Source organism: Ranitomeya variabilis, chromosome 2, assembly GCF_051348905.1.
Source record: "Ranitomeya variabilis isolate aRanVar5 chromosome 2, aRanVar5.hap1, whole genome shotgun sequence".
NCBI classification, from domain to species: domain Eukaryota; kingdom Metazoa; phylum Chordata; class Amphibia; order Anura; family Dendrobatidae; genus Ranitomeya; species Ranitomeya variabilis.
In genome coordinates, this window is record NC_135233.1 from 27,471,879 (window position 1) to 27,493,120 (window position 21,242).

Sequence of the window (21,242 nt, forward strand, 5' to 3'; positions counted from 1 at the left end):
TGTTATTTGCCATCTGATATCAGCCCCCACATTCCTGTACTGTTCTCTCCACAGGGTCAGTGAATAAACCTGTTTGCTAATGAGAAATTGAACTAGCTTGTTGAAACAATGACCCCCTGCAGTGCCTTAATCCACCAGGCACCTTTGTCAGGTGTGGGAGGCCTGAAAACCACCCCAACCTGTCTGACTACTCCTGGATATAAGGAGAGGACAGGAGCTGGGGGGAAGTCAGGTCCTGTGTGGAACCATGTTGTGAAGACAGCACGTCAGAGAGAGAAAGAAGGGAATATGGACTGTTATCCTCTGTGCTGGATTTTTGGACTTTTATCCTGTTACTGAACTGCATTCGTGTTCTGGAATATTTTATCCTTTGTGTGGTGGATCGTATATGGACCTTTCGTACTTTTGCCTAAATAAAGGTCTTGGGATTGTTCACTCTTCGCTGGCTCTGTTGATTGTGTGGTACCGGAGAAGGACCCTGTGACAGACGACAAACTGGATGAGCTCAGTGCTGTACATAAAAGCCAATAATACTAATTATATACAATAGTATGTAACATGGGGGGTTATTAGTACTATAGTACCCCAGTACTGTCCTCCATGTGTAGTGTGGGGTCTGTCACTCTCTACCTGTCCTCCATGTGTAGTGTGGGGTCTGTCCCCCTCTACCTGCCCTCCATGTGTAGTGCGGGGTCGTCACTCGCTACCTGTCCTCCATGTGTAGTGTGGGGTCTGTCCCTCTGTACCTGTCCTCCATGTGTAGTGTGGGGTCTGTCACTGTCTACCTGTCCTCCATGTGTAGTGCGGGGTCTGTCACTCTCTACCTGTCCTCCATGTGTAGTGTGTGGTCTGTCACTCTCTACCTGTCCTCCATGTGTAGTGTGGGGTCTGTCACTCTCTACCTGTCCTCCATGTGTAGTGTGGGGTCTGTCACTCTCTACCTGTCCTCCATGTGTAGTGTGGGGTCTGTCACTCTCTACCTGTCCTCCATGTGTAGTGTGGGGTCTGTCACTCTCTACCTGTCCTCCATGTGTAGTGTGGGGTCTGTCACTCTCTACCTGTCCTCCATGTGTAGTGTGGGGTCTGTCACTCTCTACCTGTCCTCCATGTGTAGTGTGGGGTCTGTCACTCTCTACCTGTCCTCCATGTGTAGTGTGGGGTCTGTCACTCGCTACCTGTCCTCCATGTGTAGTGTGGGGTCTGTCACTCTCTACCTGTCCTCCATGTGTAGTGTGGGGTCTGTCACTCTCTACCTGTCCTCCATGTGTAGTGTGGTTTGTGGATAAGAAAGTTCCTCCTGTTTTAGACTTTAGTGTTAATATTATTTTTTTTTATCTGTGGGACCCTAGAAATATCAGGACAGTTGTATCTCAGTGGATGAAAGAGGTTGAAAACAGGGTGACTCCTCTGTTACTGGGTGTGGTGACTCGTCCGTCTGCAGCATGGCATACATTATTTTTGTGGGTGGCAGATCACAGGCTGCTGTGGCGACGTGTACAATTCTGGCTTCCGTCTGGTGAATCCCTATGGATCCCTTTATCTCATACACAGTGTATAATGAGCTTTTTATGCCGTATATGCTGTGGCAGACTCAGAGGCGTAGCTAGGGGGTTTTGGTTCTGAGTGGGCCCCTAACCAGGTAACCTTGATTACAACTGGGTGACGCGCCCTAATAGTGGAGGAGAACCTCAGCAGATGACCGCGCTGGTACTGAAGATAATCTCTGTATAAAGACCAACACATATTACCGCCATATGGTCAGTGGTAAATACCAGCCCTACAGAACATATAAGAGATCACAGCACAGTTACAGATAATGTCTTACCGCTGACATTCTTTCTGATGGAATTGTTCACTTTTCCTGTCTTTTCCATCTGGCCCAGACCGACATGACAACTTCTCCAGCTCGGTCTCGGAAAACTTCTGGTGGTCCCAAATTTCTTCCATTTAAGGATTATGGAGGCCACTGTGCTCTTAGGGACCTTGAGTACTGCAGAAATTCTGTTGTAACCTTGGCCAGATCTGTGCCTTGCCACAATTCTGTCTCTGAGCTCCTTAACCAGTTCCTTTGACCTCATGATTCTCATTTGGTCTGAGATGCACTGTGAGCTGTGAGGTCTTATATAGACAGGTGTGCGCCTTCCCAAATCCTATCAGTTTAACTATATATACAGCTGGACTCCAATGAAGGAGTAGAACCATCTCATGGAGGATCACAAGGAAATGGACAGCATGTGACTTAAATATGAGGGGTCCAAGCAAAGTCCTGGCATGGCTGTGGAGTTGGAGTCTGAGCCCATTTTGGTGGAGTCGGTGTCATGGAAATTGAGGAGTCAGGGTTTTGGCTTACCGACTCCACAGCCCTGCTCCAAAGGCCTCTATATAGTATAATTCACTCCCCAAAGACATCTATATAGTATAATGCAATCCCCATAGGCCTCCATATAGTATAATGCACTCCCTATAGGCCTCCATACAGTATAATGCATTCCCCAAAGGCCTCTATATCGTATAATGCACTCCACATAATCCTCCATATAGTATAATGCACTCCCCATAATCCTCCATATAGTATAATGCACGCCACATAGTTCTCCATATAGTATAATGCACTCCCCATAATCCTCCATATAGTATAATGCACTCCACATAGTTCTCCATATAGTATAATGCACTCCCCATAGTCCTCCATATAGCATAATGCACTCCCCATAGTCCTCCATATATTATAATGCACTCCCCATAGTCTTCCATATAGTATAATGCACTCCCCATAGTCCTCCATATAGTATAATGCACTCCCTATAGGCCTCCATATAGTATAATTTAATCCCCAAAGGGCTCTATATAGTGTAATGCACTCCACATAGTCCTCCATATAGTAAAATGCACTCACCAAAGGCCTCTATATAGTATAATGCACTCCCCAAAGGCCTCTAAATAGTATAATTCACTCCCCAAAGACATCTTTATAGTATAATCCACTCCCCATAGGCCTCCGTATAGTATAATGCACTCCCTATAGGCCTCCATATAGTATAATGCACTCACCAAAGGCCTCTATATAGTATAATGCACTCCCCATAGGCCTCCATATAGTATAATGCACTCCCCATTTAAAGAAAAAGAACAATGTCTCCTATTCGTTCCCCCGACGCTCTTAGCGCCCACTGTCAGTGTTTGCATCATTGATGTCAGACGCAAAGGGAGAATGATGCACATAGTGCATCACCCAGCTTTGCACACAGACTTTCCTCTGCTCCTAGCAATTTCATGGTATGTTCATCCACCCAGCTCTCCTGCTATGAAGTGCACATAGTACATCACCCAGCTTTGCACACAGACTTTCCTCTGCTCCTAGCAATTTCATGGTATGTTCATCCACCCAGCTCTCCTGCTATGAAGTGCACATAGTACATCACCCAGCTTTGCACACAGACTTTCCTCTGCTCTTTGCTTTCATATGGTATGCCTTTCAGCTAACCCCAACTTACCCTGTGATATTTTTGACCTTGTTTACTTAGGCTTGATTTTATGGATCTGGTCCACCCTTAATTCTCTGACCAAGATGAGCAGAGACCACTCCTCTCTGCTCCACACCTGACCGCACTTAGTTTTCCATATATTGCATAGCACAAGTCTGCAGGACTTTAGTCTGCAGTGTGATCCTTAGAAGTGTGTTCTAAAAGTGTGGATTACATTAGAATTAAAACCTGAATTGAACCTGAAGGTAACTGGCCAGTCACTGCAAACAATGTTTCTGTTTGTTGTCACTTTTACCCCTATAATCTTTCACTTTCTGCTACCTCCCCCAATCCCCACACCAAGTAAGGAACTGTTCATCTCCTCTTCAATCCTCCCCATCCATCTCACCTCCTCCTCAGAACTGTTCCTTAACATACAATCCTCTGTCTCCAAGCACAGACAGCCCCCTCATGCCCTCTCCTGCTCCCACCTGCTAACACTATCTCTGCTCCTTCTCACTGCTGGTGATATCTCTCCAAATCCTGGTCCTCCTCACCATATTCCCACAGTCATTTCTACCTCCCATCCACGCTCCATCACAAACTTCCGTAATTTCTCTAACCTTATACCCATTCGCCCAGCCCCCGCTTCCCCAGTCCCACTAACAGGAGCTCTATGGAACGCTCGCTCTGTCTGTAACAAGCTTTCCTACATCCATGATCTCTTTGTTACTACCAAACTTTCCTTCCTCGCCATCACCGAAACCTGGCTCACCCCTTCTGACACAGCCTCCCCTGCTGCACTCTCTTACGGTGGCTTCCACCTTTCTCACACACCCTGCCCCAGCAGCAAGCATGGCGGAGGAGTTGGTTTTCTCCTGTCAGATAACTGCTCCTTCACCCCAATCCCACTGCCACCCTCTGTTACCCTCCCTTCCTTTGAGGTGCACTCTGTGCGCATCTACTCCCCCTCCAACCTCCAACTGGCTGCCATTTACCGCCCCCCAGGGCCAGCCACCACCTTCTTTGACCACTTCACCACCTGGCTACTTCATTTCCTTTCTGCGGACATCCCCACTATCATCATGGGCGATTTCAACATCCCCATTGACACTTCCCTCTCAGCTGCCACTAAACTTCTATCTCTCACTTCCTCCTTCGGCCTCACTCAATGGTCTTCTGCAGCCACTCACAAACATGGTCATACACTGGACCTCATCTTCACCCGCCTCTGCTCCCTATCTAACCTCTCTAACTCATCTCTTCCACTCTCTGACCACAACCTTCTCACATTCTCATCTCTCTCCACTCCATGTCTACAATCCCAACCCCACAAACTTTCACACCCTCGCAGAAATCTTAAACATCTTGACCTACATTCATTCTCTGAATCCTTCCTCCCTCTCACAGACATAAGTTCCATACACAATGCGGATGACGCTGCCTCTCTATATAACACCACAATAGCTGTAGCTTTGGAATCTGCTGCCCACTTACACATACCAAAGCTCACAAAATCAACAGACAGCCCTGGCACACCAGCCTGACCAAAGTACTGAGGCGAGCTTCCAGGGCTGCTGAGCGCAGATGGAAAAGATCCCACTCCAATGACCACTTCATCGCATTCAAACAGTCCCTCACTACTTTCAAGACCACACTCGCCACAGCTAAACAAACCTACTTCTCATCTCTCATATCCTCCCTGTCTCACAACCCTAAACAGTTATTCAACACTTTCAATTCTCTCCTCCGTCCCCCAGCACCTCTTCCCTCCCCACTTATCTCAGCTGAAGACTTTGCCTCATTTTTCAAGCAGAAGATTGATAGCATCAGAGACAGTTTTGGTCAACAAGCCCCAGAGCCCTTCCTCCCGACTTCCCAGCCCTCCACCTCCAAAACCAACTTCTCCACCATTACAGAAGATCAACTCTCCACTCTACTCTCAAGATCGCATCTCACCACCTGTGCACTTGACCCACTCCCATCCCACCTCATCCCAAACCTCACCACAGTCTTCATCCCAACCCTAACCCATCTCTTCAACCTATCACTAACAACTGGTGTTTTCCCCTCAAGCTTTAAACATGCCTCCATCACACCTATCCTCAAAAAGCCCTCTCTTGACCCATCCTCTGTATCTAGCTATCGCCCTATATCACTTCTCCCTTATGCCTCCAAACTACCTTGAACTGTCCTCCCATCTCTCTTCTTGCTCCCTCTTTGACCGCTTACAATCTGGCTTCCGGTCACACCACTCCACTGAAACTGCCCTAACTAAGGTCACCAACGACCTCTTAACCGCCAAGAGCAAGCGACACTACTCTGTCCTCCTCCTGGACCTGTCGGCTGCCTTTGACACAGTAGACCATTCCCTATTATTACAGACCCTCTCATCCCTTGGCATCACAGACTTGGCCCTATCCTGGATCTCCTCATACCTAACAGACCGGACATTCAGCGTCTCCCACTCACACACCACCTCCTCACCTCGCCCCCTATCTGTCGGAGTCCCACAAGGTTCAGTCCTTGGGCCCCTGCTCTTCTCCATTTACACCTTTGGCCTGGGACAGCTCATAGAATCTCATGGCTTTCAGTATCACCTCTATGCTGATGACACACAGATCTACATCTCTGGACCAGATATCACCTCCCTACTAACCAGAATCCCTCAATGTCTGTCCACTATTTCATCCTTCTTCTCCGCTAGATTTCTCAAACTTAACATGGACAAAACAGAATTCATCATCTTTCCCCCATCTAACGCGACCCCCCCCAACGAACCTAACCATTACAGTAAATGGCTGCCCACTCTCCCCAGTCCCACAAGCTCGCTGCCTCGGGGTAATCCTTGACGCTGATCTCTCCTTCAAACCACATATCCAAGCCTTTTCCACTTCCTGCCGACTTCAACTCAAAAATATTTCACGAATCCGTTCATTCCTCAACCAAGAATCTGCAAAAACCCTAGTCCATGCCCTCATCATCTCTCGCCTTGACTACTGCAACCTCCTGCTCTGTGGCCTCCCCTCTAACACTCTCGCACCCCTCCAATCTATTCTAAACTCTGCTGCCCGACTAATCCACCTGTCCCCCCGCTATTCCCCGGCCTCTCCCCTCTGTCAATCCCTCCACTGGCTCCCCATTGCCCAGAGACTCCAGTACAAAACCCTAACCATGACGTACAAAGCCATCCACAACCTGTCTCCTCCATACATCTGTGACCTCGTCTCCCGGTACTTACCTACACGCAACCTCCGATCCTCACAAGATCTCCTTCTCTACTCCCCTCTTATCTCCTCTTCCCACAATCGTATACAAGATTTCTCTCGCGTATCACCCCTACTCTGGAACCCTCTACCACAACACATCAGACTCTCACCTACCATCGAAACCTTCAAAAAGAGCCTGAAGACCCACCTCTTCCGACAAGCCTACAACCTGCAGTAACCACCGATCAACCAAACCGCTGCACGACGAGCTCTACCCTCACCTACTGTATCCTCACCCATCCCTTGTAGATTGTGAGCCTTCGCGGGCAGGGTCCTCTCTCCTCCTGTACCAGTTATGACTTGTATTGTTTAAGATTATTGTACTTGTTTTTATTATGTATACCCCTCCTCACTTGTAAAGCGCCATGGAATAAATGGCGCTATAACAATAAATAATAATAATAATGATGGGAGAGGGAGCCTATCGCTACCTGCCTCATCATTGCTTTCATCTGTATCTGCATACACTGATCCACCGGGCCCCCTCCTCCTGTTCAGGGGCCCCATAGCCTTGTGCACTGAGCCTGCAATCACCGCTTATCTCCACAAGTGCCACGGAGTGCGGAGACCCGTAATCTCAGTCTTGTCCTCTACACGGAATTGCTTTGGTCGCCCTTGGTGCTGCCCGACGTCCTTGTACCCACTTGCAGTAGAGGAAAATTGATAATCCAGAGTCCAGTAAAAAATAAAAATCCAAAGTTATATGTCCGTACACATAAATATTAGGCCACCGTCCGCATGATGAAACCGCGCTATCCGCCAATACTATGCTGTAGATTTTTTTTGCAGTATTTCGACATATGTCGGCCAGATAGAAGCCAAAAGGATTTAGCCTCTGTTTGACCAGAAATATCTCTATGGACTCGTGTAATATTTATGTCAAGAGTTTTCCCAACATACACAGTAAAGGAAGGCAAAAACGTAACAACAGAAAAAAGAAAGGTTGAAATAAAATGTTACTCAAAAAAGTTCTTAGAGAGGTTGTCCACTTTTATGGACATTTTACTTTTATCCTAAATTCATGTATTTGGTGCTAAAAATCATTTTTGTAATTGGGTTCCATTAATAATTGGTACAGATTGCCTTCTACAGGCTTTCTGTTGCACTATTGCAAAATGAGGTTACTCAGAATTTATCAGTGAGTTTATATCTGATTTAATGACAGGAGATTTTGTAACCCTGTGTCTTATTCTCAGCAGAAGATAGACAACATCAAAGTTGAGTGTGCAAGGAAATAAAGAGCCGATAAAAGCCAAACGGTGCAACATTTTTAATGGAACCCAATTGCAAAAATCATTATTGGCTCCAAATACATGCATCTAAGTAACAAAATAAAATTGTTCCCAAAGGTGGACAATCCCTTTAAATGGTTATCCTAGTATTCCGTGGGCTCCCTCTAGCGGTGGATGCAGGCGGACATGACGCTCTTCTTTAGGTCTATCGGTGAAATTTACTATCGTGTTTCATACACTAGTAAGACATGCAAATATGCACTTGCAATGCGCTATCGTTCTGGAAAAGTCCTGGAAAAATTGCCAATTGAGTGATGGTGGGGACTGTGGTCAGCCGCCCCTCTTATAACACTGCTGGACTATTATAATCTGACTTTTTATAGTCAATTAACCTTTTAATACCCAGAGCATTAATATAAATCTTTCTCCTGCTCACAGTCACGTGATGGTGGTCGTTCTCATGGTCGCGCTGCGGACGTTGATGATCTCTAGGTTCAGCAGATGACAATGGGCCGCTTGTTCCCTGCTGGCACTGTCCCCTCCGTGTCGCTTCCCTGGTATAATGACGACTTCTTTCCTCCATCACAGATCCGTCCGGATGTATCATTCCTTCCCGTCTCGTTTCGGGGGTCATTCCATTGCCTTCTCGACCTGGACCTACAGCCTTGTGGGGAACAGCAGTCCCAATGATTCCCAGAAGTATTGCTACGGCGGTCAGGCGGGAAGCACCGTCCTCCAAGGGGTGACGTTCGGAGGAATCCCGACAGTTCTGGTGCTGGACGTCGCCTGTTTTGTAGTAGGTGGTCCTAATGATAGAAGGGTTTCATTTTTGTAGTACGCCCCCTATTTCCTAATATTCTGGGTAATTATGATCCTTATTATATCATTTTTGCAGAATTGCCCATTGTATCCCAAAAACGAAATGATCTATTTCATTGCACCAGGCGCACAGCATCCTCCATAAAACAATGGCAGCCGCCTAAGGCGATGTTCACATGTTTCGTATTTGTAGCTGATTTTTCTGCTGCAAAAAAACCTGGATTATTGGCATGAAAAATGCTGCATAAAATACACAAATTTTTACTGCCTTTTTTTTTTTTCCTCTTTATTTTCCTGCAAATATGAAAAAAAAAATGATTTGAAGGTTTAAGGAAACAATTAAGCAGCGAGTGAATGAGGTTTGGTACTATTTTATTTTTATTTATTTTTTTCCCCTGCTGCAAAAATGCAACGTGTGCAAAAGCCCTTAGAGTTCCCATTCTGCTCATAATGTGTAAATTAATTTAAAAAAAATGGCCAAATAGCAATGCCCATGTATATTAGCCACAGTGCTGGCAGTAACATAGACTTCTCTCTTATGGGGCTGACTGTGAACGGTCCACCTAGCAATCCTTGGCCACCGGTCATCTGATTCTCCGATCCTGCCTTTCCCCCTCCCCCCATTGATGTCATTATCTTTGGGAGTGGAGGGGTTAAATACCATAAGATCCACCAGATATTATATATATATATATATATATATGTATATATATATATATAATTTTTTTAAATTTTATTTATTTATTTTTTTCCCAGCTGCTGTTGCTGATTTTCTCCCTCATTCGGAAGAATTTCTGGGATTATGGACGGGTGGCTCTTGTGTACGACAGTGGAAGGTATGGTATGATCACTATTTGGTTTACAGGTACGTTAATTCCAGGGTGCTGATCATGGGAGAAAAAGGGTAATAATCTAAAAAAAAAATGCACGTACAGACCAATTTGCATATAGTATTTTTCAAAATTTCTTATGGCTGGCACAAGGGAGCTCTAAAATACTAAAATAAATATATCAGGCTCCTATACAGCTGTAGAGTTACTTCCATATGATGTTTTTCTTTTACTGACCGTATCCCTTTAAATATTAGATTTGCTATATAGATCATGAAAATGCTATTTTCCTGATGACAATTATAGTGAAGTGTTATAGTATGGCGCCACCTGGTGTTCATAATGTAAAGCACTGTGCACGTCCACCTACTGAGCGGAGTGCTGGTGGTCGCACGTGCTCAGTCGCTCTCCTCACAGCCAGGTCTCTGCATGGTGGTCCACTACGTGGTAGGACTTCTCCCCTGATCGCCAGTACTTAGCAGACAGGGAGGGTGCGTGACAAGTAGGAGGATAGACAGAAGCTTGTCCCGTTCGGAAATTGGCCATGTTTCTGTATGGGCTCTTTGTCTGGACTGTTTGATTTCTGCCTTCATGATTTTTCCAGATAATTACTAATCTTCGTCGCATGTGACACCATTTTGCTTTTTACCTTGCAGCGTGCCACAGAGAACATACCAGAGATTGTCCTCATCATCCTCCTTTAATGAGGCGCTAGAGAGGGACCGGGTATGTGGAGGGTCTGTACCACTACACGTTGGGTGACTTAGTTCTGTGTGATTGTAAAATCCTCTGCTTGCTGTAAGTGAATCGGAACATACCCAGGGGCGGAAACAAGGCTGGGACAAGGTGTCTCGGTGTCAGAATATGTCCCGCCACTTTCAGCCCCTGAAGTATATCTTTAGCGATCAATAAAGAACAGCACTTATATTACCTGGTCATTTTTTTTATTTTATTCCAGCGCCTTCCCTGAGTATTTATTTACTTTTTTAGTCTTCTCATACGGTTCCAGAAATATAAACCTTTTTTCATTTAGTTAAAATTTTATTGTTTTTTTTCCAAAGGGGTGTGGCTCAAAGGGTAATTATACAGAGCATCCTAAAGACCCGCCCCTGAGGTTCATGTGAACCTCGCCCACTTCTAAAGTCCCTAAAACTCAGCACCAAATTGAAATGCTCCTATCTATGGACTCGTATGAAGAATTTGGAAAAAAAACAATAACAAAGTGCTCAAGGGAGCAGCTTCTGATCTGGAGTCAGGTTCTGTTTGACAGGGTATTGTTTTATATCTTATGTATTCCTCATCCTGGCATTCGTATAAAGGCTACCTGCGGGCACAGTAACCTCAGTGGCCGGGCGATCACATGTGCCTTCTACTAAAGGGAATAGATATTCCTTGCTCTCCACGCCCATGGGAGAGGAGAGCAGTAAATGTTCATTCCGTTAAGTAGCGGGCACACTTCAGAGCCCAGCAGCTGCAGGAAGCCGATTTCTGCGGCTAACAGCACGTCCGCTATTAAAGAGAAATGAATATTCACTTCTTTCCACTCCCATGGGTGTGGAGAGCAGTGAATATTAATTTCTCTTTAGCAGCGGGCACAGGTGTTAGCTGCAGCAGCCGGCTCTTGCCTCTGTGACCTGGTGCTCCGTTGTTGCTCCCCCACAGATTTTGCTGTGGTTCTTGTTATGAAATTAAAAAATAAAATTCCTTCAGTCATGAATACATCTTATTGATGTCCCTGACTTGTCCTTTCCGGCATTTTACTTACGGCCTTTTTTATTCTCTCTTTGCAGGGGTTTTGCTCTTGGATATCATCTGCATTTCAGATGCGGTAAGTACATGATAAAGTGACCTGTGTGTCCTGAGCTCCGAGCACCGGAGGGGTAGCTGAGCTGCAATGCAAAATCTGTAATAGAGCCTCCCACTTACTGGTGTCATCTGGCAGAGGGGGCTTGGGGGGCCCGGGTGCACTCTGTACAGTTCTATCCCAGCACAGCAGATATTGGCCGCTGCTATAGGATGAGGCAGGAGGACCTGATAACTGCAAACTAAGCTATTGAGACTTCCCATAGTCGGGATAATTGCTCAAATGGTGATATTTCCTTCTGACCTGTGACTGATATCATTAAAGGTGAAATATAATATTATTAAAATCATTTTTTAAATTATAAAATTATTTCTTTATATGACAGCCATAAATAAAAAAGAATCTTGAAATCTATATATATAATTGTGTAAGGGGTATTTCCGTCTTTCTGTCCTCAACTTCCGTCACGGAAATCCCGTGTCGCTGATTGGTCTCGTCAGCTGCCTGTCATGGCTGCCGCGACCAATCAGTGACGGCCACAGTCCGATTAGTCCCTCCCCTACTCCCCTGCAGTCAGTGCCCGGCGTCCGCTCCATAATCCCCTCCAGTCACCGCTCACACAGGGTTAATGGCAGCGATAACTGGCCGCGGTGTAACGCACTCCATTACCGCTGTTATTAACCCTGTGTGTCCCCAACTATTTACTATTGATGCTGTCTATGCAGCATCAATAGAAAAAATGTCATGTTAAAAATAATTAAAAAAAACAACAAAACCTGCTATACTCACCATCCGCCGCCTTTCCCACTCCTCGCGACGCTTCGGTGACCGCTCCATGCAATCGGCAGGTTCCGCTCCCAAGGATGGTATGTGACAAGGACCTGCCATGATGTCACGGTCATGTGACTGCGACGTCATCACAGGTCCTGCGCTCATACCAACCCTGGGACCGGAAGCTGCCACGTGCACCGCACACAGGGCCAGGACTTCAACGGGTCTTCGGAGGGTGAGTATATGTTTATTTTTTATTTTAAGTCTGTATACTACGTGGCTCTGTGCTGTATACTCCGTTGCTGTGCAATATACTACATGGCTGAGCAATATACTACGTGGCTGGGCAATATACTACGTACGTGGCTGGGCAATATACTACGTGGCTGGGCAATATACTACGTGGCTGGGCAATATACTACGTGGCTGAGCAATATACTACGTACGTGGCTGAGCAATATACTACATGGCTGGGCAATATACTACGTGGCTGGGCAATATACTACGTACGTGGCTGGGCAATATACTACGTGGCTGGGCAATCTACTACGTGGCTGGGCAATCTACTACGTGGCTGGGCAATATACTACGTGGCTGGGCAATATACTACGTGACTGGGCAATATACTACGTCACTGGGCAATATACTACATGGCTGGGCAATATACTACGTCACTGGGCAATATACTACGTGGCTGGGCAATATACTGCGTGGCTCTGTGCTGTATACTACGTCACTGGGCAATATACTACATGGCTGGGCAATATACTACGTGGCTGGGCAATATACTACGTGGCTGGGCAATCTTCTTCGTGACTGGGCAATATACTACGTACGTGGCTGGGCAATATACTACGTACGTGGCTGGGCAATCTACTACGTGGCTGGGCAATATACTACGTGGCTGGGCAATATACTACGTGGCTGGGCAATCTACTACGTGGCTGGGCAATATACTACGTACGTGGCTGGGCAATATACTACGTACGTGGCTGGGCAATCTACTACGTGGCTGGGCAATATACTACGTGGCTGGGCAATATACTACGTAACTGGGCAATGTACTACGTCGCTGGGCAATATACTACGTCGCTGGGCAATATACTACGTCGCTGGGCAATCTACGTGGCTGGGCAATGTACTACGTGGCTGGGCAATGTACTACGTGGCTGGGCAATGTACTACGTGGCTGGGCAATGTACTACGTGGCTGGGCAATATACTACGTGGCTGGGCAATATACTACGTGGCTGGGCAATCTACTACGTGGCTGGGCAATCTACTTCGTGACTGGGCAATATACTACGTTGCTGGGCAATGTACTACATCAATGGGCAATATACTACGTGACTGGGCAATATACTACGTGACTGGGCAATATACTACGTGGCTGGGCAATATACTATGTGGCCAGGGCCGTTTCTTCAACAGGGCGGGCAGGGCGGCCACACGGGGCGCCGTGGGGCCGGGGGGCGCAGGAGAGGCCTCGGGCCCCGGTGGTCCCCTGCCCGCTGCTGCTGCTGTTTAAGGGCTGTCAGGGGCGCGGATGCCGCGCTCAGTGCTGAGCGCGGGCGCGCCCTGCCCGAACTCAGCTGCAAATCTGACAGCTGAGCGGTCAGATCATCGCCTCGCGTCGCCGCGCCCCCCCCCCCGCACCGCACATAATGGTTGCGGCCACCTCGGCGCCGCCACTCACCCATACCTCCCAACCGTCCCGATTTCAGCGGGACAGTCCCGCTTTGGCACCGGGGTCCCGCTGTCCCGCTTCGGGCATTTAAAATCCCGAATTTGCGGCCGCCGGTGAAGCCCCGCCCACTTCCGGGACGTAGAGAGAGCCTGTTTTTTTTTTTTTTTATATAAAAGCTGCCTCCTGACCGCCCGCGCAACACCCCCCCCCCCCTCCCGCCCCCTGTGCGGCGCTGCCACGCTGAAGGAGAGAGCCTGCAGCAATCAAGAAGAAAGGTCAGCGATTCACTACCTCTGGCTGTGTGTGCACGGAGCTCCGGCTTCTGCTCTTAGCTGCTATCCCGGCAGAGAAGGAGAGACGGGGGAGGTGCCGGGATAGTGCAGAGCTGTGAGCAGGAGACTGAAGACTTCAGCAGAGAGCTGCACATGGACATCAGCCGCCCCTGCATCACAGAGGAGATTGTGTGTGTGTGATGTGTGTGATGGCTGCGTGTGTGTGTGTGTGATGGCTGGGTGTGTGTGTGTGATGGCTGTGTGTGTGTGATGGCTGCGTGTGTGTGTGTGTGATGGCTGCGTGTGTGTGATGGCTGCGTGTGTGTGTGTGATGGCTGTGTGTGTGTGATGGCTGCGTGTGTGTGTGTGTGATGGCTGCGTGTGTGTGTGTGTGATGGCTGCGTGTGTGTGTGTGATGGCTGCGTGTGTGTGTGATGGCTGCGTGTGTGTGTGTGATGGCTGCGTGTGTGTGTGTGATGGCTGCGTGTGTGTGTGATGGCTGCATGTGTGATGGCTGCGCGTGTGTGTGTGTGTGTGATGGCTGCGTGTGTGTGTGTGATGGCTGTGTGTGTGATGGCTGCGTGTGTGTGTGATGGCTGCGTGTGTGTGTGTGATGGCTGCGTGTGTGTGATGGCTGCGTGTGTGTGATGGCTGCGTGTGTGTGATGGCTGCGTGTGTGTGATGGCTGCGTGTGTGTGTGATGGCTGTGTGTGTGTGATGGCTGCGTGTGTGTGATGGCTGTGTGTGTGTGATGGCTGTGTGTGTGTGATGGCTGTGTGTGTGTGATGGCTGTGTGTGTGTGATGGCTGTGTGTGTGTGATGGCTGCGTGTGTGTGATGGCTGCGTGTGTGTGTGATGGCTGCGTGTGTGTGTGTGTGTGATGGCTGCGTGTGTGATGTCTGCGTGTGTGTGTGATGGCTGCATGTGTGTGTGATGGCTGCGTGTGTGTGTGTGTGTGATGGCTGCGTGTGTGTGTGTGATGGCTGCGTGTGTGTGTGTGTGATGGCTGCGTGTGTGTGTGTGTGATGGCTGCGTGTGTGTGTGATGGCTGCGTGTGTGATGCATTTGTGTCAAAGCTGCATGTGTTTGTGAGCTGCGTGCGTGTGAGCTGCGTGCCTGTGTGTGAGCTGCGTGCCTGTATGTCATTATACAGTATGGAGCATCATGTGTGGTCATTATACAATATGGAGCATCATGTGCGGTCATTATACAGTATGGAGCATCATGTGCGGTCATTATACAGTATGGAGCATTATGTGTGGCCATTATACAGTATGGAGCATCATGTGCGGTCATTATACAGTATGGAGCATCATGTGCGGTCATTATACAATATGGAGCATCATGTGCGGTCATTGTACAGTATGGAGCATCATGTGCGGTCATTATACAGTATGGAGCATCATGTGCGGTCATTATACAGTATGGAGCATCATGTGTGGCCATTATACAGTATGGAGCATCATGTGCGGCCATTATACAGTATGGAGCATCATGTGTGGCCATTATACAGTATGGAGCATCATGTGCGGCCATTATACAGTATGGAGCATCATGTGCGGTCATTATACAGTCTGGAGCATCATGTGCGGTCATTATACAGTCTGGAGCATCATGTGCGGTCATTATACAGTCTGGAGCATCATGTGCGGTCATTATACAGTCTGGAGCATCATGTGCGGTCATTATACAGTCTGGAGCATCATGTGCGGTCATTATACAGTCTGGAGCATCATGTGCGGTCATTATACAGTATGGAGCATCATTTGCGGTCATACAGTATGGAGCATCATGTGCGGTCATTATACAGTATGGAGCATCATGTGCGGTCATTATACAGTATGGAGCATCATGTGGGGTCATTATACAGTATGGAGCATCATGTGCGGTCATTATACAGTCTGGAGCATCATGTGCGGTCATTATACAGTATGGAGCATCATTTGCGGTCATACAGTATGGAGCATCATGTGTGTTCATTATACAGTATGGAGCATCATGTGCGGCCATTATACAGTATGGAGCATCATGTGGGGTCATTATACAGTATGGAGCATCATGTGCGGTCATTATACAGTATGGAGCATCATGTGCGGTCATACAGTATGGAGCATCATGTGTGTTCATTATACAGTATGGAGCATCATGTGTGGCCATTATACAGTATGGAGCGTCATGTGTGTTCATTATACAGTATGGAGCATCATGTGTGGCCATTATACAGTATGGGGCACTGTGTGGCCATATTTTTTTGTTTATAATTATTGTATATGAAACAGTGTGATCGGCAGTGCTAAATGGGTGTGGTTGGGATGTGGATATGGGTGTGACTAATTATGAATGGGTGTGGTCAGAGGCGTGGCCTAAAATTTGCCGCGGCGCGCAAAGCGCGCCGCAAACTTTGTCCCTCTTTCCCATCTTCAAAAGTTGGGAGGTATGACTCACCTCCGCTCCGCGCTGGATGAACAGCGAGAATGAACAGCCAGGATGAGGCAGCTCGGCCACTCCCACACTGATAGCAGGGGCGCCGCGCTCTCGGCTGAGCACGGGCGCTCCCTGAGACAGTGATCAAAGAGCTAAGCACACACACTATCACTGTCAGACTAGGCTGCCTGGCTGTTGCCAATTTCAATGCTGGACAGGACAGGCTGCAGTCTAGTCTGACAGTGGTAGCAGTATAGCAAAAATGCCCACCCCCTGCCTATGGATTAGTCCTTCCCTTCCCAGCAGCCCCATTTAGCAGTCTGAGCGCGCTCAGACTCAGAGGGCAGAGGGCACTGACACACTGAACAGGTGAGGGGGTCTGAGGGATGGGATGGGTTGGGCTAGCCTTTTTTTTTGGATGGGGACCCCCACACCTGCCCCCCCCCCAACCACCCTTGGGGCATGCTGATTTGGCATGCCCCACAGCATGAAACCCGGGAGGGGGCCCAGCTGACTTACCTCATCTTTGGCAGTCTGGTGGCATCCTCACCCAGGCGAGAAGTGTTGGAAAGAGTTATGGCAGTAACTGTATACCTGGCAACCAATAATTTAGCTTTTCGAGGATCGTCAAATACATTGTTTACACCAAATAATGGACATTTCCTTGGGCTTATAGAGCTTCTTGGAAAATTTGAACCAGTAATGAGAGATCATTTAAAACGAATTACTTCCCAGGAAATCCATACACATTACTGTGGAAATTTAATTCAAAATGAAATTATCTGCTTGATGGCCTCTCAGGTGAAGAAATGTATTCTAGAAAAAGCCAAAAGATCTAAGTATTTTTCAATAATGTTGGACTGCACACAAGATGCAGGTCACACTGAACAGTTGTCATACACCTTAAGATTTGTTGATATAGATGATGATCACGTAGCAATAAAGGAACATTTTATTGGCTATCGTCCTGCTACTGATACATCTGGGGAAAGTCTCGCCAATCTCCTTTTAGAAGAGATTAGTAAATGTGACCTGGAATTAGAAAATGAACTGGCAGAAAAGCTGAATTATTCGGAAGCTATTAATGCTTTTGCAGCGGCTAAATCTAGAAGAGTCAGTTTCTCATAAATCTGCAACCTACAATTTTTAGGATCTGTTTCCAAAATAATTAATAGATATTATTTACCTACAACTTTGTTCTCACCGTTAATAATTAGCATACTTGTCCCTTTTCCCCAAGTTCTATATAAGTTAAAGGCAAATTATAATTTATTAAAAAAAGGGAAGATACAAGCCTGCTCTCTATTTATTACTCAAGCCCACAAAAATAATGTTTATTATTTTCGGTGCCGGGGGGGGGGGGGGGGGGGGAGAAATTTCCTACTCTCGCCCTGTGTCATTTTTGGGCTAGAAACTGCCCTGTATATATATAATATCTATCTCCTTTAGTTTTCCTTATTCCTTTTTTATTTTCTTCACTATTTTTTTCTTTTTATTTTTTCTTCTTTCGTTTATCTTTTCTTTTTCTTCATTTTTTGTTCCTTTTTATTCTTTCTTTCTTTTTTCCCCCCGTATACTGATGTAATATACTGTCCAAATACAATCTGAGGGTGTGTTACATAGAAATACATAGCGAGCCCAATTAGAGGCCTCCACCAATCAACCACCGCAACAATATCTAAGAGGCACATGTTCTAAGTTCAACATAAAAAAATGCAAATATTTATGGTTCAGAGACTTGCAGCTAATAACGGACAGTAAAGTCACATACTCAGACGTTCTGCTTACAATTATAGAATGTTAGAGTTGGAAGGGACCTCCTGGGTTATCATGTCCAACCCCCCGCTCAATGCAGGATTCACTAAATCATCCCAGACAGATGTCTGTCCAGCCTCTGTGTGAAGACTTCCATTGATGGAGAACTCACCACCTCTCTTGGCCGCCTGTTCCACTCATTGATCACCCTCACTGTCAAAAAGTTTTTTCTAATATCTAATCTGTATCTTCTCCCATTCAGTTTCATCCCATTGCTTCTAGTCTTTCCTTGTGCAAATGAGAATAAAGATGATCCTCCTACACTGTGACAGCCCTGGAGATATTTGTAGACAGCTATTAAGTCTCCTCTCAGTCTTCTTTTTTGCAATCTAAACATTCCCAAATCCTGTAAATGTTCCTCATAGGACATGGTTTGCAGACCGATCACCATTCTGGCCGCTCTTCTCTGAACTTGCTCCAGTTTGTTGATGTCACTTTTAAAATGTGGTGCCCAAAACTGGACACAGTATTCCAGATGAGGTCTGACCAAAGAGGAGTAGAGGGCAATAATGACTTTGTGTGATCTAGACTGTATGCTTCTGTTAATACATCCCAGAATTGCATTTGCCTTTTTTGCTGCTGCATCACACTGTTGACTCATGTTCAGTCTGTGATCTATTAGTATACCCAGATCTGTTTCACATGTGCTGTTGCTTAGCCCTATTCCTCCCATTCTGTATATGCTTTTTTCATTTTTATGGCCCAGATGTAGGACTTTGCATTTTTCTTTGTTAAAACCCATTCTGTTAGTTGCTGCCCACTGCTCCAGTTTATTTATATCTTTTTGAATCCTCTCTCTCTCTCTTCTCTAGTATTAGCTATCCCTCCTAGCTTTGTGTCATCAGTAAATTTAATCGGTGTACCCTCAATTCCTTCATCTAAATCATTGATAAAGATGTTGAACAATACAGGGCCCAGGACAGAGCCCTGTGGTACCCCACTTGAGACATTCTTCCAACTGGATGTGCAGCCATTTATGACCACTCTTTGGGTCCGATCACTAAGCCAGTTATGAATCCACCTAACAGTTGCCTTGTCCATTCCATACTTAGTCATTTTTTCAATAAGGATGGTGTGAGATACTTTGTCAAATGCTTTGCTGAAGTCAAGATAAACTATATCTACAGCATTTCCCTGATCCACCCAGTCAGTGATTCCATCATAGAAGGAAATTAAGTTAGTCTGACATGACTTATAAGTTACAAGCCCATGCTGACTCTGCTTAATCACTTCATCCTTATCCAGGTACTTGCATCCCACTATTGGAGATCTATAGAATCTCCCTGACACTGCGGACTTCTGCTTACTGTTCCATTTTCTCCCTCCTAGCGATGAAGACATCTATGAGAAATGTGGAGAAGATGCCTGTCACTACCTCTCCTTCCAGCGGCACATCATCTTCTTCCTGGTGGTCGCCAGTGTCCTCTCGGTTGCGGTCATATTGCCGGTGAACCTCTCTGGGACTTTACTTGGTGACTACTTAATTTTTTCCTTTTTCACGTTAATTTAAAGAAGGATTAATTGATTAACCCATAGTGAGCCACAATTAGATCCCGATTGAACCTTGCTTTGCACAAAAATTTTGAGACTTTTCAAAGCTTTTAACTACAGAAATATAATGAAGAAGCTTTGCCAAATCTTCCCCTATGTCTACCAGTGACCACATCTGAATAGCTGTTGTAACCTGCAGCTTAAAACGTCTCTCAAATCTACCATTTCCTCACTGGAATTTGCCAAAACTGTAAGGGTGTGTGTGTGCAGTGTTTTGAATAGAGATTATTTGATTAACCCACAGAGAGCTACAATTCGCCCCCATGTATATGAGTTACATCACCTGAATAGCTGTTGTAACCCGTACCTTAAAAACATTTCTCAAATCTGCCTTTTCCTCACTGGATGTGGCCAAAACTGTAAGGTTATGTGTATACACAATGTTTTGAATGATTATTTGAATTACCTACAGAGAACGACATTTGGACCTGGGGAGGGTGAGTACCAGGTGATTTTTAAGACGACCACAACTACCGTAATTTAAAAAAAAAAGAAAAAACCCCTTTGCTCTGTTTTGTGAGTGACTGCAATCTCTGACAGCGGTGTATATGCATTTCATATGTATAAGATGTTTTCCTTTTTTTTTTTCTTTTCAGATGATGATCCCGTCAGCTTTGGCAGGACGACAATAGCAAATTTACAGCATCAGTGAGTATTGGCGGATAATTGTGTATGCTTTGCATTGTATAAAGCATCGTCCATCTTTTATTTCGTTCTTCATTTCCACCCATTTTACATATGGGGGTCGGTGTCATTATCTGGCCCCGAGCTCCATACTCCCTGCACACACATACAATCGTAGCCAAAGGTTTGGAGACTGAAACACATTTTGCTTTTCACACATTTTTTGCCTCTTCGGTGTTTTTCGCTCTTTTATTCGGATATTTCTATGATATGTGAACTACAATTCTCAGCATTTCAGACGTTTTTACACTTTTATTGACAAATCCATGAAGTTTCTGTGACCCAAAAGCCTTCGCCGTGATCCACCGACACCTGCCTGCTGCCGCTCTTGAGCAAGCTCTGCACTGGTGTTGAACTGGTACCGTAGCTCAAACCTTTTTTAGGAGACGTTCCTGACACTTGCTGGACTTTGAGTGCCCGGAAGCCTTCTTTCTTCACAGCAATTGAATAACTTTCTTTAAAGTTCTTGCTGATCTGTTAAATGGTTGATTTAGGGCCAGTCTTATAAGGTAAGACATTGCCTGTAAAGCCCGACCGCACATGTTGCCTATGAGTGCTATGAGCTGCCTTGTCCTTGTTAGCACTTTCTCCTGAGCTAACGAGAAAATCACTGAAATTATA

The 21,242-nt window shown here is 46.2% G+C and overlaps 1 protein-coding gene across 2 annotated transcripts in view; it reads left to right on the forward strand.

The window, feature by feature from the left end:
* TMEM63A (transmembrane protein 63A) overlaps nucleotides 1–21,242 on the forward strand; it is a 64,018-nt gene that overhangs the window by 23,707 nt on the left and 19,069 nt on the right. For both annotated transcript variants that reach the window (XM_077282168.1, XM_077282169.1), the window contains exons 2-7: nucleotides 8,554–8,761; nucleotides 9,541–9,620; nucleotides 10,271–10,340; nucleotides 11,405–11,442; nucleotides 19,716–19,858; nucleotides 20,534–20,585. In XM_077282168.1, coding sequence (XP_077138283.1) covers nucleotides 8,564–8,761; nucleotides 9,541–9,620; nucleotides 10,271–10,340; nucleotides 11,405–11,442; nucleotides 19,716–19,858; nucleotides 20,534–20,585 — 581 coding nt within the window. In that variant the 5' untranslated portion in view covers nucleotides 8,554–8,563. The remainder of the gene's footprint in view (nucleotides 1–8,553; nucleotides 8,762–9,540; nucleotides 9,621–10,270; nucleotides 10,341–11,404; nucleotides 11,443–19,715; nucleotides 19,859–20,533; nucleotides 20,586–21,242) is intronic.